Source organism: Sturnira hondurensis, unplaced genomic scaffold, assembly GCF_014824575.4.
Source record: "Sturnira hondurensis isolate 20B ecotype Veracruz unplaced genomic scaffold, ASM1482457v3 Scaffold0001020, whole genome shotgun sequence".
Lineage (NCBI taxonomy): Eukaryota > Metazoa > Chordata > Mammalia > Chiroptera > Phyllostomidae > Sturnira > Sturnira hondurensis.
In genome coordinates, this window is record NW_028073651.1 from 1,573,892 (window position 1) to 1,589,851 (window position 15,960).

Sequence of the window (15,960 nt, forward strand, 5' to 3'; positions counted from 1 at the left end):
TCCATGTGTGGTTGACCCTTGCACACCCCTCACTGGGGACCTGGCCTACAACCGACGCATGTGCCCTGAGGAGAAATTGAACCTGCGACCCCCTTGGTTCCCAGGCCAGCGCTCAATCCACTGAGCCACACCAGCCAGGCTACCCTGTTTCTTTCTTCCTTCCCCCACTGTTTCCTCTTTTCCTTTCACATGGCGGACAGCCACCATGGACCGTGAAGACCAGGCAACACCACAGAGAGGCCAGAACTACAAGACAGCAGAAGCCACCATCCCTCACACCACGTGACTTCCTTTTTCAGCCCCAGAATGCGTACGCTGGACTGTACATGAGCGGCCAACAAGCCTCTATTGCAGCCATTGTTGTCATGAGTAATACATACCACACCCCCCCACCTGCCACCAGTGTTGGCGGGACATCCCAAATCCAGGAGGGGACGTAACTGACCTGGGGGAACGGGTCGGCTGAGGCCAGCAACACATTTTCTGGTTTCAGGTCGCAGTGGACAATGTTCTTGAAGTGCAGGTGCCTCAAAGCCACCAGGATCTGAGGAGAGGACATGGAACCAGTCAGAAAGGTGGAAAGAGCTCTGCTCCTAATCCTGCCTTCAGCAGCCAGCCCTCCAAACGCCACCCATGCCCTTCTCTGTACCCCTAAAGATGCCCTCTGAGGCACCGGAACACCACAGAAAAACCTCAGAACCCCAGCTGTATGCCTGGGGTAGGAGTCGAACACATATAATTCTAGAACAGCTGAGCTGGAGCAGTGGGTTTGGGAGGATCCGGAGAGCCCGTGGCACGTGGTAAGCTCTTGTGGAAAAAAGAGCTACAAAGCCCTGGCCACGTGGCTCCATCGGTTGGAGCACTGTTTTGTAGATGAAAAGGTTGCAGGTTCAATCCCTTGTCGGGATGCATATAAGAGGCAATCAATCAATGTTTCTCACATTGATGCCTCTCTCTCCCTCTCTCTCTAAGAAAAAAAATCAATAAACATATCCCCAAGTGAGGATTAAAAAAAAACTATTAGCCCTGGTTGGTGTGGCTCAGTGAATTGAGTGCAGGCCTGCGAAACAAAGGGTCGTTGGTTCAATTCCCAGTCAGAGCACATGTCTGGGTTGTTGGCCAGGTCCCCAGTAGGGGGCGTGTGAGAGGCGACCACACATTGATGTTTTTCTCCCTCTCTTTCTCCCTCCCTTCTCCTGTCTCTAAAAATAAATAAATAAAATTTCTTTAAAAAAACCAAACCCAGATACCATTTGTAAGCATTTATCTGTAGGACCCACAATTTTCCCTGACTCTGAAACAAAACACTAAATACACTGGAAGTAGAGACATGTAAGCATGGAGTTGCAATTTCTACCTTAGAATGTAAATATTTGTCCTGGATGACAGTCGAGGACGAAAAAACTACTGGAAAGCCACTGCTGAGGCCCAACCTCCTCACTCTGTGGATGGGGAGACTGAGAACTGAGGATGTGTTTACACATCTGTCTGCTGACTTCCCGCCCCTGGTCAATGTGGTGAGTAAGGAGGGCGTATTGGAAGCTGGAGAGATCCAGGTTCAAATCTCACTGGACCATTGCCTAGCTCTGTGACCTTGGCTGAGACCCAGGAACCTCCCCCCACCTCACTTTCCTCACCTGTAAGATGGGGGTTACAGTAATACCTACCTTGAAGGGAGGGTGTGAGGCCTAAGCAAGCGAAGGGCTGAGCCTAGGACTCGGGGTGAGACAGGCAAGAGGCAGAAAGCAGAAATCTGCAGAGAGAGAGAAAGAAAAAGAGAGAGCGGTGGGCAGGCAGAGAGAGAAGAGGAGACGGATGAAAGTAAAAAAAGAGAAACTGCCTCAGTGGCTGAAGGCAGGCAGTTCCCCCTCCCGGCCTGAAGTCTGGATGATCCTGCCTCGGAGGGCTTCTGTCCCCACCTATAAGCCAGCCTGACACAGCCCTGCAGCTTTGGAGAGGGAGGGTGCCAGGCCGGATGAAGAAGCACACAGCACAGGGGACTTCCCCACCAACGGAGGACGTGTCCCAGCCTCAGGTGAGCGACCAGCCCGATGGGAAGGCCTTTCTGGGAAGGCTGTGAAATGCAGAAGCCACGAAAGGCAACATGTAATATTGTAAAAGTTACACTCTCCACGGCAAACGAAAGGCAGGCATGAAATGAACAGGAAAACGAATCTGGAAGGAAAGAACCGAACGCAGTGACAAGGGTCTAACAGAAAAAAGGGGACGTAAAGCACAGGCCAATAAACAGGGTCCGGCTCACCCATAATTTCCAAACTGCCAAAGGAAGCCACATGAAGTGGTTTTCCCACCTGTAACACTGGTGTTTAGTTTCCAGTTAGTAAGGAGTGAGAAAAGAGACACCTTCAAACTCTGTTGGTCAGAACAAAGGTGCAAAGGGTTTTTTTGAATAACTAGACAACGTGTTTAAAGAAATCTAAAGCACATCTTCCTGGAGTCAGGGGTCTGCGATTTGAACACATCCCACCGAAACTCTCCCACCAGGACCTGGTAACGTGTGTCCATGGATGTGTGCGGACCATTGTTCGGCTGAGTGGAAAGTTAAAAACAAGCTACATGCTCAACAGTTGGGGGATTTGGTGACATCCGCCAGGAGACAGACAGTTCAGAAAAAGGGTAGTTCTGCCACTAACTGTGCACTGAAATAGAATGCAGTCGCGCTCCGCCTGACGACAGAGATGCCTCCTAAGAAATGCATCGTTAGGCGTTGCCTTTGCTGGGCGAACGCGGTGGAGTGCTCACGCACAGCCCTGGGTGGGACAGCCCGCGGCACACTGAGGCTACGTGGTGTAGCCTGTGGCTCCTGGGCCACAAACCTGGACAGCACGTTGCCGTCCCAAGCAATGTAAGATTAAATCCAACACAAGACAGAACGATGTGCTGAAAAGATTCGGTAAACGTGACACATAGGAGGCTACTGCCAGCGTAACCCAACATGCTGTTTTACAGCGCACTTTTTTTACACGTAGAAAGAGTACACTCTAAAAGAACGATAAAAGCTGCAGCAAACACAAAAAACACAATGTTGTCCATTGTCATTATTGTCTTATGTCCTGCATGCAATTGCATGTGCTGTACCTTTACATGACTAGCAACATGCAAACTCGCGGGTGACGCCCTGCACTCCGTTTTGCCGGCTACAGGGTCCCCAGGTGGTAGGAATTTTACAGCTCCATTGTAGAATATTGTTATATTATCGTGTATAGGTGGTCTATTGCCGACTCACACGTTGCTTTGTGGCACGTGACTGTAATAATAACTATTATCATGATCAATCTATCATGTTCTACTTATTATCCTATTATTTTTCTATTGTTATTACTCTGTGATCTGTTCTATGATTACCCTATTATTTGAAAATTACTGTATGATCACTGTATTGTTTTTTTCTGTTGTTATTATTAGTCTCTTATTGTTTTCTATTGCCCAATGTTGTGACTGCCCCCCAGGGTCTGCCTGAGATGCTGGGCACACGGGGGCCTCTCCAAGGGGACGCCTGCCACAGGGCGGGTGGGGAGCCGTGCAGGGGGGGCGGCAGTGGGCGGGGCAGCGGGGGGTGCGCACCTGGGTGATGAGGAACTTGGTGAGGCGCTCGGGCAGCCGGCCCTTCTCACTGGAGAGGATCATCTCCAGCATGTCCCCATGCAGCTTCTCCATCACCACAAACACCTTCTCGGGCGTCTCGAACATGCACTCCAGGTTCACGATCCCCGGGTGCCGCAGACTCTGGGGTGGGGTGGGGTGGGGTCAGGGCCTGGGTCACCCATGACCTTGGGGCCCCAGGGGGCAAACCATGGGAGCAGGGGGACAACAGACAGGAGGAAGGATATTCCCCACCCAAGTAGCTCGTTCCCAGGGTGTCACTTGGGGGAGGGGGAGGGGATTCCCACAGAATCACAGGCCCACGGTCAATCCACTGAGCTACGCCAGGGGTGGCTCTTCCTGGCTGGAGGAAGTTGGATATGTGGATAAGAAATCAAACACTCCACAGGGATGTGGGGGGGGGGGTGGCTACCTGTTCTAGTTCTGTGGCCAATCAGAACACAGAATTATCCTCCCGGGGCCTCGGTTGTGGGCCAGCTCCCCAACCGAAAAAAAGTAGGGGGCGCACGTGAGAGGCAGCCACCCATGGCTGTTTCTCTCCCTCTTTCTCCCTCCCTTCCCCCTCTCTAAAAACATAAAATCTTAAAAATAATAACAATTAAAAAAAGAAAGAAAACAGCTTGACGACCTCCTAACTAGGTGATGAGACACCCCTCTCCTTAGAGGTAGAGTCAGGGGCGACAGTTGTAACCACCACAGTGTTCTGAGCACCTCCAGTGCTGAAGGGGCTTTTGTTACCATTTCTTATGTAGCCCCGCCACATCCCTGTGGAGTGTTTGATTTCTTTTTTTTTTTTTTAAAGATTTTATTTATTTATGTATCTTTAGAGGGGAAGGAGAGAGGGAGAGAAACATCAATGTATGGTTGCCTTTCGTGCGTCCCCTGCTGGTAGTTAGCCTGCAGGGAACCAGCCTGCAACCCAGGCATGTGCCCTGACTGGGAATCGAACCTCGATCGTCTGGTTCGCAGGCCCGCACTCAATCCACTGCCCTACGCCAGCCAGGGCGAGTGTTTGATTTCTTATCCACATATCCATCTTCCTGCAGCCAGGAAGAGCCACCGCCCTGCCTCCTGGTCCAGAAGATGTTCACATCGTGAAGCTCTGGTGAAGCCCCAGGGTTGTGGGAGGGAGGGAGGGAGGGAGGGAGGGAGGCGGGGCATGGGGAAATGGGAGGAATCTTTGTATATCTGTTTTTTAAATCTGTGCCTCCTCCCTCTTCCCCAAGTCCCGATCAGGCGGATCCCCAGTCTCCTCCCACCCTCCAATGGCAACCTAAGGGATCTTCCTCAAGTACACACCTGACTCCATCCCTTCCTTGCTAAAAGTCCTTCCATGGCTCCCCGGTACCCTCAGGGGAGGGACCTCAGTGTATGACCCCAGCTTCCTGCCTGGCCTCCCACCACCTAAACCATCTAATAACCCTGAACTCCTTCATGTTCCTGGAATATGTGACGTTCCCTCTCACCCCCAGACCTTGGCACAGGCCAGTCCCTCCACTCAGAACACCTTCTCCACCCCTTCAGTCTCAACATGCATATTCCCTCCTCCAAGAAGCCTTCCCTGACTACCCCCAGACTGGGGCACTTGGCCCCTGAAAGAAGGAAATGAAAAGGAAAGGCCTGAGTCGGGGGAGAGCTGGGCCACAGGCCCTGGCGGTCACCTGCAGAATGGCCACTTCGTTCCGGAGCTGGCTCTCCTGCTTGGTGGGGAAACGCAGCTTGTCGATGACCTTTACCGCCACATCCCGGCCTGTCTTCCGGTGCTTTCCTGGTCAGGGATGTGGGGGGAGTGGGTTGGGGGATGAGGGGAGCAGGACCTTCCAGTCCTGGCCGAAGGGACTCCGCCCCCCACCCACAGAGGCACGGCCAGAATTGGGTGAAGGTAGATGGAGGGCCATCAAGGTGGTTCTGCGGGTCCCCCAGGAGAGATGTAAGGGGCAGGGGGCCCTGGGAATAAAAGTGGAATGAAGGAAGGTAAAGACAGCGCTCCAAGGAGGGGACTCAACTGCATAGGGAAACTAGACTTCCGACCAATCAGAATCTAGGCTCTAGCTCTGTGGCCAATCAGAACACAGAATTATCTTCCCTGTTCAAACCGGGAGAGAGTCCATTGGCTTTTCCCAGTGAGAAAAGGAGACGCCTGGACTTTCTGCCCCCGGGATCTGGCTTTCCAACTAACCAGAACAGGAGGTGACAGGTGGCCAATCGGAAGGGAAGGTCTGGAGCCCAGAACCCCCCAGAAACCTCTCTGGGCGAGCTCGGAAGTGTCCTTACCGCCATAGACCACTCCAAATTGCCCTGAGCCCAGCACCTCGTCGGGGAAGATCTGGTAGACAGTGGCAATGTCCTGCAGGGTGGGGACATGGCAGGTCAGGGTGCACGTAGGGATGAGGGGTCAAGGAGGCTGGGAAGGGCGGGAGAACTGGGAGAGTATGGGAGGGGGGACATCCTTGGGACCATGGGGTGTGGGGCAAGAGTCTCACCACATTCTCTTGGATCTGACTGTTAGACACAGAGATGCTCAGAGAAGCTTGTCCTGGGGAGAGGGAAGAGGTGGAGGTGAGGAGACCCCAGGCACAGGATTACGATCCTCTGTAACTCCAGAGGCAGCCTCTGGAGCCGGACCACCCAGGTCCAAAACGGGTATCCAAGGTACAACTTCAGGCTACTGGCTTGACCACTGTGAACCTCAGTTTTCTCATCTGCAGAATGGGAATAATACGGACCTCCCTCTCAGGGCCAGAGAGGAGAGTAAGTGGGATGCGCTGAGCAGCCTGAGAAGTGATGTCACGAATGACTTCGCCGGGCATTTCACACTGTGATCTCAGCGCCAAGCAAGGCGTGTAGATCCCGTTTCACAGAGGAGGAAACTGAGGCTCAGGGGCCAAGTTCAAACTGACTCCAGCATCTTCCAGAGCTTGCTCCTCATCCAGCCCAACCAGCACCAGACATTTCCAAAGTCCTGATCCTTCTCTCTGCCACTGAATGTCTCTCCCCTCTCCACTCCAGACCTCCATCCTCAGCCGCTTCCCTCAGCGCCCTACCCAAGTCCTGCTCTCTCCTAGTCACTGTCCATAGGGACACCAGAAGGATCTTGCTGAAGCACAAACTTGACCCCGTCCATCCCCTGCTCAGAACCTGCCATGGCTCCCCAGTGCCCCCAGGAGGAAGCCCACACCCCTTTCATGGCTTATCAGGCAGGTTCCAGTCCCTCATCTACCTTTCGACTTGAAGCCCTACTATGCTGTCCTCTGTCCCCAACACATTGGCCTGCTCGCTGGACCTCAGATATAGCAAGTTCTCTGCTGCCTCTGGGCCTTCGCAGTTGCTGTTCCCTGTGCCAGGAATGTCTTCTTTCTCTCATTACGGACTTAATTTTAAAATCCTCCTTGTCTTCTGGTCTCAGCTTGAATGTCACTCCTGGGGCCATGTCAGATGACTCTAATACATGTTCTACATCTCAGTTGTTAAGGTACCAGATGATACGACTTATGCTTGTTACCCACACTGGATTATAAGCTCCAGAAGACAGAGAACCTGGCACTCTCTCATCATCCTTTGCCTCTGCCTGACATCATTTCCCATTTGCTTCCTCCCATTTCACTCCTCCTCACAGCTTCCAGGTCTCAATTCAGATGTTGCTTCCTCCAGGAAGCCCTCCTGGATACGCAATCTGGGTCAGGCACCTCCTCTGTCCTTCTCCAACCCTCTGGTTTCCACGTCCCAGCCCTGCTGCTCACTATGAGGCATCGTGTATAAAGACAGCTCCCCCTCCCCCACTGGACGGTGAGCCCCATGAGGGCGGGTCCTGGGCTGTGCTGGTCACAGCTGTGTCCCCAGCACTATTCAGCAGAGGTCAGACACAGAGGAAGCATTCAGTAAATGCATGAATTAAAGAGTCTACACTCACAACTTGGAGAAGTCATCACCACCCAGACAAAACTCAGAAAGGGAAAGTGACATGCCCAAGGCCATGCATCAAGTCCAGGGCTTAATAGAGATTTGGACTGAGGCCTATTGAGTTCAGAAGCCACATTTGCCACGGTGCCATTCTCCCCCTTCTCCAGGACCCTCCCAGCCCCACCCTCTCAGGAACCCAGGCTGAGGACTCACTGTGGGGCGCGTGGCCCGGAGCGCTGGGTGCGTCCTGAAGGATGACGGGCATCAGGGCCTGGCGGATGGCTGTTTCCCAGGCCCGGGCAGCCTCAGCCCCCTGTCCACTGGGCCCCCCGGGGGCCCCGCCAGGCGTCTCGCCCACGAAGTAGGTGGCATTGGCAGTGACAATCTCGAAGCAGTGTGGGTTGGTGCCTGGGGGCACAAGGCTGAAGTTCTGGGCGGGCTCCACGGTGAGGATTTCTGACAGTGGAATTTCCTGGCAGGACACAGAGCCAGTGCAGGTGAGGACACCAGGTGGACACCAGGCAGACCCCAGCACCCCCCTTACTCTGAAGAGCATGCAGAATCCAGTGTCAGTGGGGAGGTGGTTTGCATGGAATGGTCAGGAAAGGCCTCCTGGCGGAACTTACATTGAGGCAGAGGCCAGAAAGGCAAGAGGAGGCCAGCTGGTGGAGAAAGGCTGGAAACAGCATGTACAAAGGCCCTGAGGTAGGAAAGGCTTGTGTTCAAGGGACATGCCATCTCCCCAGCACATGGATGGTGCCTGGCACACAGTAGGTATCCACATATGATAAATAAATGAAGAAATGAGGCTGGGGCCAGGCCATGCAGGGCCTCACAGGCCACAGGGAGGAGCCTAGGCTCTGTCTCCAGGGCCCTGAGGAGCCATGGAAGGGCTTAGAGCAAGGGAGGGGCAGGTCTCTCTGGCTGTGTGTCAGGAATAGATGGGAGAGAATGGGACTGAGACAGGAAGCCAGGAAGGAGGTTGACAGTCTGGGTGGGAGAGAAAGTGCAGGACCTCTGGGAAGAGAAAAGGGTCTGCTTTGAAAAATATTGAAAGAGATCCTTGGCTGGTGTGGCTCAGTGGATTGAGTGCTGGCTTGAGAATCAAAGGGTCGCTGGTTGGATTCCCAGTCAGGGGCAGATGCCTGGGTTGTGGGCCAAGTCCCCAGTGGGGGAACGCATGACAGGCAACCATGCATTAATGTTTCTCTCCCTCTCTTTCTCCCTCCCTCCCCCTCTCTCTAAAAATAAATAAATAAAATCTATTTTATTTTTAAAAAGAGAGAAAGGAAGGGGGAAAGAAAAAGAACGAAAGAGAGACAGACTTATGTAGCCAAAAAGCCAGGAGCAGAGCCCTGGCAAGTGTGGCTCAGTGGACTGAGCCCCAGCCTGCTAACCAAAAGGTTGCCAGTTCAATTCCCAGTCAGGGCACATGCCTGGGTTGTGGGCCAGGTCCCCAGTAGGGGGTGCACAAGAAGCAACCACACATTCATGTTTCTCTCTCTTTTTCTTTCCCTTCCTCTCTCTCTAAAAGTAAATAAATAAAATCTTAAAAAATTAAAAATTAAAAAAAACAGGAGCAGAGAGGTGGTGACAAGGGCAGGGTGGATGCATTTTAGCTGGTGGAGACAGCATGGTAGAGGCAGGGGTGACACTCTGAAGGCATGACTTGAGCAAGGTGGGAAGGATAAGGGCCCAGCCATGGAAAGTGTGCGGAAGGTGCTCTAGATAGGTCACAGCAGCATCTAGCCTTCTCTCTAAGGACAGTAGCCGCCTGATGGTTCCGACAGTTTCACTGACTCCTCCGGCCGCCATGTGGGAGGAGAATGTGGGGTTAAGGGCAGAAGCGGGGGGCCAGAGAGAAGATTCCTACAGCCACCTGTGGGAGGCTGGCTGCAATGCAGTGGCGACCCGGGAGGTGGTGATAAACCCAAATAAATAATTCCATAAATTAATTATAAAGTAGTAATGACAACAAGGTTCTAACTCCTGGGAGCTTAGCGCGTGCCTGCCCCTAAGCTAATGGCTTCCCGTATGTTATCTCTGAATTCTGGCTGCAGCCCTGAGGTGACCGCTACTCTTTGAGGCCTTTTACAGGTGAGAACAGACAGGTGAGCTAAGTCACTCTGGGTCCCTCAGCTGGAAAGTGACAGGCTGGGACCAAACACACGGGCTGGGTGGCACTTGCCGAAGGGCTATAAGTGGGCAAGCAGCGAGTGGAGAGAAGTTGTGCATCGTGGGCATTTGGCTGGAGCAACTGGGAGAGGAATAAAGAAACTGGTGGTGGGCAAGGAGGGGAGGTGTGAGGGAGCTGGGAGCTGAAGACCCACCTTGTAGTATCTGTTGGTTGTGTTGTTCTGGAAGAGCGTGATACACTTGCAGTCCAGGCGCCAATAGTGCCGCTTCCTCTGTTGGGAGGGGCGTTGGAGAGGTGAGGTCATCTCCTGCCCACTGTGCTGCTTGACTCGCCAACCCTCTCCACCAACCAAAACCTGCCGCTAACTTTAGCTCCTCCCCATGGGCTCCGCCCACCTCTGAACTCACCCTGGGCCCCGCCTTTCTTAACTCCTGCCCCGCCCCTCATCCCAGCTCTAACTGACCTCCAACACATCAGTGCCTACCCCACCCAGCCCCACCTCCTCAAACAGATCCTGCCCCGCCCCAAATGGCTCCACACTGCCCACTCACCAGCGTGTCCTTGTTGCTGTAATGAACCACCCAACCTTCGTGCAGTGTGGTGCTGGATTTCCGTGTCGTGTGTCGCACTGACTGCACCACCCTCATTAGCGGGATGTACCCGAGGGAGCTGAGGAGGGGAGAAGACAGGGCGAGCGGTCACTACAGGCAGAAAAGAACCAGAGCAACGGACGCGGTAGGGTACACCTCTGGGAAGCCTGGGAGTTGCGTTTTGGGGCACTTTCCCCCCCATTTCATGATGAGGGAGGGGACTCTTGTGGAAAGACTGGGTTCCAAAGTCAGGCAAATTATCCAACTTCTTCTTTTTTTAAAAGATTTATTTATTTATCTTTAGAGGGGAAGGGAAGGAGAGAGAGGAACATCCATGTATGGTTCCCCCTTGTGCATCCCCTGCTGGGAACTGGCCTGCAACTCAGGCATGTGCCCTGACTGGGAATCGAACCGCCATCCTTTGGTTCGTAGGCCCGCGCTCAATCCACAGAGCTACACCAGCCAGGGCTACCTACTTCTTCATGCCTCAGTTTCCTCACCCAAAGGGGTTGCTGTGAGGAGTGAAAATCCTTCTAAGGAGCTTAGCAGTGCTGGGCACAGCGCGGGCCTCTGATGAGTTCTAATGACTGCTGAGCCCAGGGACCGCACAGCCAGGGGTGTGTGATGCCGGGCAAATGACTCAGCCTCTCTGATGAGGACACTGGGGCTCAGAGAGGTTAATCTCTTGCCTAAAGCCACACAGCAGTCTGGCTCCAGAGTCCACGTTCTTACTCACACTGTACTGTCAGTCTGCACCGCAGACTGTTTTTGGAAGGACCCCTGAGAAATGGGTCCCACGGGCACCCTCCAGGGAAAGCAGCTGGGCAGCTGGGAAACGGGAAACGGGAGGATTTGAATGGTTGTATTACCAGTAACCCCCCCACCAATACTATGTAAATTAAAATACGCTTCTCAGAAAACTTTAAAAATGCAAATCAAGCCCTGGGTGGTGCGGCTCAGTGGATTGAGCGCTGGCCCGCCAACCAAGGGGTCATGCCTGGGTTTCCGGCCAGGTCCCCAGTAGGGGGCGCATGAGAAACAACCACACACTGATGTTTCTCTCCCTCTCTTCCTCCTTCCGTTCCCCTCTCTCTAAAAATAATAAACAAATAAATCTTTTTTTTAGTGTAAATCAAGGAAAAAAAGGAGAAGTTGAAAAATAAAGTGTGAGTGCTTAAGATTTGCCTCAGGGATCTGGGAAATTTTCAAGTAGAGGGCGTTGTCGACCATTGTAGAGGGGGAAGGGCATCCCCAGGGGGCACCCTGGGTACCTCTGAGCCTTGTCTCCCTCCGCTTCCTCCTCCTCACTGGCACGGAGCGCATTTTCCGAGTGCGAGCCTGGGATGATACCCGAGTCGTCTGACTCGTCCATGAGGGTGCTCTTGTCAGCCTCACTGAAATCGGCGGCCTCCTCCATCGGCACGTCTGAGTCGGGGGACAGGGCATCAGAGAGGCCTCCGCCCAGTCTGGCCCCGCCCCCGCCCCCGCCCCCGCTCCTTCCGGCTCAGCCCCACAGCCTCTTACCTCCATTGATGAGCACCTCTCCCAAACAGTCATTAGGGACGCGAGTGGCGCAGCGCTTGTGGCAGTTAAACTTGCAGTCTAGGGGGAGGTCAGGGAATAGGGACACGGGAGACATGGGAAAGAGAAGCCACCTGTAAGGGCTGAATCTTGAGCCCCGACCATCAGGTTGAAAAGACTCTGTTTGGCGCGGGAAGCCAGGCTGGCCCGTCCATGGGTCTCCCCTTTGGAGCCCGTTTCCGGGGGTACGGAGAGACTTCATGAAATAGGAGGGCGAGACTTAGTGCCTGCGGCTGTAAAGCCCTATGGCACTAAGCGTCCGAAGTTCGATGGAAATATCCGTTACCCCAGACTTCTAGAAGGCGACAGGGTTTAACGTTCCAGGATTCTAAACTTCGAAGACTCGGGGGCAGGGTTTCTCAACCTTTGGCACTAGAGACATCTTGGGCTGGCTAATTCCTTGTCGTGGGGGCTGATATGTCCATCACAGGGTGTTTAGCATCCCTGACCTCCAACCCCTAGACGCACCATCCCTGGGAGATAAACATGTCTCCCAACATCCTCTGGGGGGCCAAATTGGCCCTGGTTGAGAATCATTGCTCTAGAGTGTGATTATTATCAGGTTATAGGATTACCATAAGATTCTAGAATTTGATGCAAACCTGTCCTTCTAAGGTTCTATGAGTCCAGATTTCTAAGTCTCCTAAGTTCAATGGCCAAGCTTCTAGAACTCTAGACACACCCCTGATTCTACCGTTCTATGCTTCTAGACTAAGGCTCCATGGGGTCCGTCCATGGCTTTATGGTTTTACATAAATAAAGCCCAGACTTTGGTGACTTGAGTTCTGCTATTCTGGATTTCTAGGCCTCCAGAAGCTGGGGATGCAAAGGTTCTAGGATTTGGTACATCCAAGATTCTAGAACTGAATGTTACTATTGTTCTTTAGCTCTAGACATCTATAATTCTAGAATGATTGTTCTGATAAATTTTAGAATGGGATGGCTCTAAGTTTTTCTCCTGACTTGTGGTATTCTAGAATTTGATCATTCAACATCCTGCACTTCTGGATTTCTCGAACTCTGAGGTCCCATGGTTCCATGACAGCACATTTGTTTGACTCAAATTTGATACATCTAGGTTCCTATTATTCTCAAATCCCGTGGTTCTAAAGTTATAATATCTTGAGAATCCACAATTTGGTAGTTCTAAGATTTACGAGTCTAAAGTTCTGTGGTTCTTTTTGTTGAATGCTATGATCCAGAATTCTTGAATCTGATGTTTCTGAGGTTCTCTGATTCTAGAATTCTCAAGTTCCGCAGTTTTAGAATTCCATGCTGCTTTACAAAGCTAGATTTCCAAGGCTCTAGGATTCCTGGGTTCTAGGGTTCTAGAACTGCAGAAGTTCTAGAACACCAGGATTCAAGGCCCTGTGCTACTAGGATTGGAATACGACATTCTTGTTCTGCCACAAGCCCAGCTGAGATCCGAAGCATCTGAGTGTGTGTATATGTGGCGGTTGGGGTGCCTGACCCTGTCTGTTCCCCCAATCCCCGCAACCCACTGACCTTTGCACTGCAGGCCCTGGCGGAAGAGGCCCTTCAGAAGTTTCTTGCAAGCCTGGCAGACGGTGGGCCGTGTGTAGCTATGGATGAGGAAGGTATGTGGCACCTTGACCTTGGAGAGCAGCATCTTGTCTAGCTCAATGGGGCGACCCGTGTAGGATGAGGCAGAGGATGAAGAGGAGGACGACGGGGGGCGGCGAGGCAGGAGCTCGGTGGTACTGCGGCTCTATGGGTCAGCGAGAATGGGAAGGACACATCGGTGCATTGCCTCACGCCCGGGCCTCATCAGCCCCCACCCAACAACCTGCCCACTCCCCAGCCCCTCACCAGCTCATCAGCCGTGCAGGGCAGGGAGTCCGAGGTGCTGAGGCGCACGGAATGGCCACTGGCCAGAGACGTGGACGACAGGCGCCGCTTGCGGGCCCCGCTGCAGTTATTGGGGATGCTGAAGGCGCAGCGCTTGTGGTAGTTCAGTCCGCAGCCTGCAGGGGGCGCCAGACAGTCAAAGAAACAGCCTCCTCCACCCTGGGTTCCACCCCCTCCTTTTTCCCTGCAGATCCGGGAGTACTATAGATCCCTGAGGACACCTCTTAGCGTGTAATTAAAGTCACTGGAAATCTACTAAAACCCAATTCATGCAGAACTGCTTATAGCCCAGAAATGAAGGTCTGGTACCAGGTGAAGAACCGTAAGCGGGCAAGACGCTTGCTAAGGGCGAAGGGAAGTCAGGTTGGGGAGTGGACGAAGGAAGCCACCACCGCGTGGCGGGCTGCTGAAAGGATTCCAATCGCCGGAAGTAGTTCTTCCTCGCTTTATAAGATCGTCCTCTGGGGAAGGAAAGGGTTCGCATGGTTCCGGTTGTACTCAGGATGGCTGTATCACACCAGGTGGAAGCGGGGTGCTGTTACTGTTTTTTCTTTTCTTTAAAAATCCTCATCCATGACAGAATCAGACTCAGCTGGCAGTTTCCACTGGGCTTCCTGAACCCTTGCTCCAATCCGTCTCCGGTGCTTCCGACATAATTCCGGGATTCCTGACTGCTCTGAAGGGTGTTCCTCCAGCCACTGGGAGTTTCTATCAGAACGCTTCGGGAGGCCTGTCTTCTGCTAGGCAGCCTGTTAGGGACTGTGCAGCTCAGCAACTCTCCATCACAGCCACTGTCTCGGGTGTGCGATGTCACACCGCAGAGGCACACCAACGCCGTCGGTGACACAAGGAGAGCTTCAGGACAGCAAATGGCCATGGCCTTGGCCTACGGGAACCACTTCCAGTCTTGGCCTTTCATGTGCTTCAGGGAATCTCAGAATCTCTTGTGATTCCCAGGGTGAATACCATAGTAGTCACACCCCCACAGGAAGGTGTCAGTGGCATTAAGTACAGTCATTTGGGCTCTTTTTGGAAGATATGAACTTGGGCTCTACCTGCGAAGCGGAGCCAAGGAAGTCCGTGCTAACACTGCCCACTAGAATCTGATGACACCAGGGTTGTGCCATGACAAAGGTTACATATGCTGGGACATGAAGAGTTGGATGCGGCCCTGGCCCGGTGGCTCAGTTGGAGAGTCCTCCTCGTACAACAAAAGGTTGTAGGTTCGATTCTCGGTCAGGGCACATGCCTAGGTTGCAGGTTTGATCCCCAGCTGGGGTGCATGTGGGATGCAACTGATCACTGTTTCTCTTTTTCTCTCCCTATCTCTCTCTCTCTCTCTGAGATCAATAAACATAGCCTCGGGTGAGGATTCCAAAAAAGAGAGCTGGATATGATGTGTGCATGATGACGAGATCGATAGCAGCTTTCAATGCACCGAATCAGTTTTCCGCAGGCCTGATATGGCTATTACTGGCATCCTTAACTAATGCTGCAGTAGATTTATGGCTACGCGGTAACGACCGCAATGGATGAGGGAGATCATCCGGGACACAAGTTATCAACGACTCTGGATTTCCACATGGGCGTGACCACCACGAAGCCAGCGCACTGAACCAGGGAGGTGCAGACTGTCACTGCAGAAGACGCGGGTCCCTTCTGTGTGCAGAGCACAGCCAAGGCGGGCGTCGTGGGCTTCAGCAGCAGGCAGGCGGCATCTCATTCAGGAGCATCAGAGACAGAAGGGACCTGCGGATCCTGATGCTTGGGCTTAACCTTGAGACGGCTCGGCTAAAGCACACAATGTGTTCCTCTATATTCCTCCCCTGCAAATGTATATGCTGAAGCCCTAACCTGCAGTGTATTTGGAGATGGGGCCTTTAAGGAGGTAAATGAAGTTAAATGAGGTCATCACGGTGGGGCCCTGATCCAAGGAGCCTGGGGTCCTTAAAGAGAAAGACGCTTCAGAAGTCGCGATCTTCACTCACTATGTGAGCACACATGACATGGTGGTCATCTGCAGGCTAGAAAGAGGGTCCCCCCCGGGATCCAAACCCTGTCGGAACCTTGACCTGAAACTGTCCAGCCTTAGGAACTGTGAGGAATAAATGTCTGTTGTTTAAGTCATCCAGCCCGAGGTATTTCATTAAGGCCACGTGAGCAGGCCAAGGTGCCAAGATGACAAGGGGTGGACTCTGACGGTCATCTGGGCCAGCGTGGCATCCCAGGTATTCAAACACTAATCCAGGTGTTGTCCCA

General features: G+C 52.9%; 1 protein-coding gene across 2 annotated transcripts in view; it reads right to left on the reverse strand.

Moving 5' to 3' along the window:
- The window catches only part of PRKD2 (protein kinase D2), a 32,361-nt gene that overhangs the window by 6,879 nt on the left and 9,522 nt on the right, over positions 1-15,960 (reverse strand). For both annotated transcript variants that reach the window (XM_037059166.1, XM_037059175.1), the window contains exons 5-16: positions 13,663-13,817; positions 13,339-13,561; positions 11,776-11,853; positions 11,523-11,676; positions 10,213-10,330; positions 9,855-9,932; positions 7,738-7,996; positions 6,108-6,160; positions 5,899-5,971; positions 5,286-5,392; positions 3,586-3,747; positions 446-544 (exon numbers count right to left, since the gene is read on the reverse strand). In XM_037059166.1, coding sequence (XP_036915061.1) covers positions 446-544; positions 3,586-3,747; positions 5,286-5,392; positions 5,899-5,971; positions 6,108-6,160; positions 7,738-7,996; positions 9,855-9,932; positions 10,213-10,330; positions 11,523-11,676; positions 11,776-11,853; positions 13,339-13,561; positions 13,663-13,817 — 1,559 coding nt within the window. The remainder of the gene's footprint in view (positions 1-445; positions 545-3,585; positions 3,748-5,285; positions 5,393-5,898; positions 5,972-6,107; positions 6,161-7,737; positions 7,997-9,854; positions 9,933-10,212; positions 10,331-11,522; positions 11,677-11,775; positions 11,854-13,338; positions 13,562-13,662; positions 13,818-15,960) is intronic.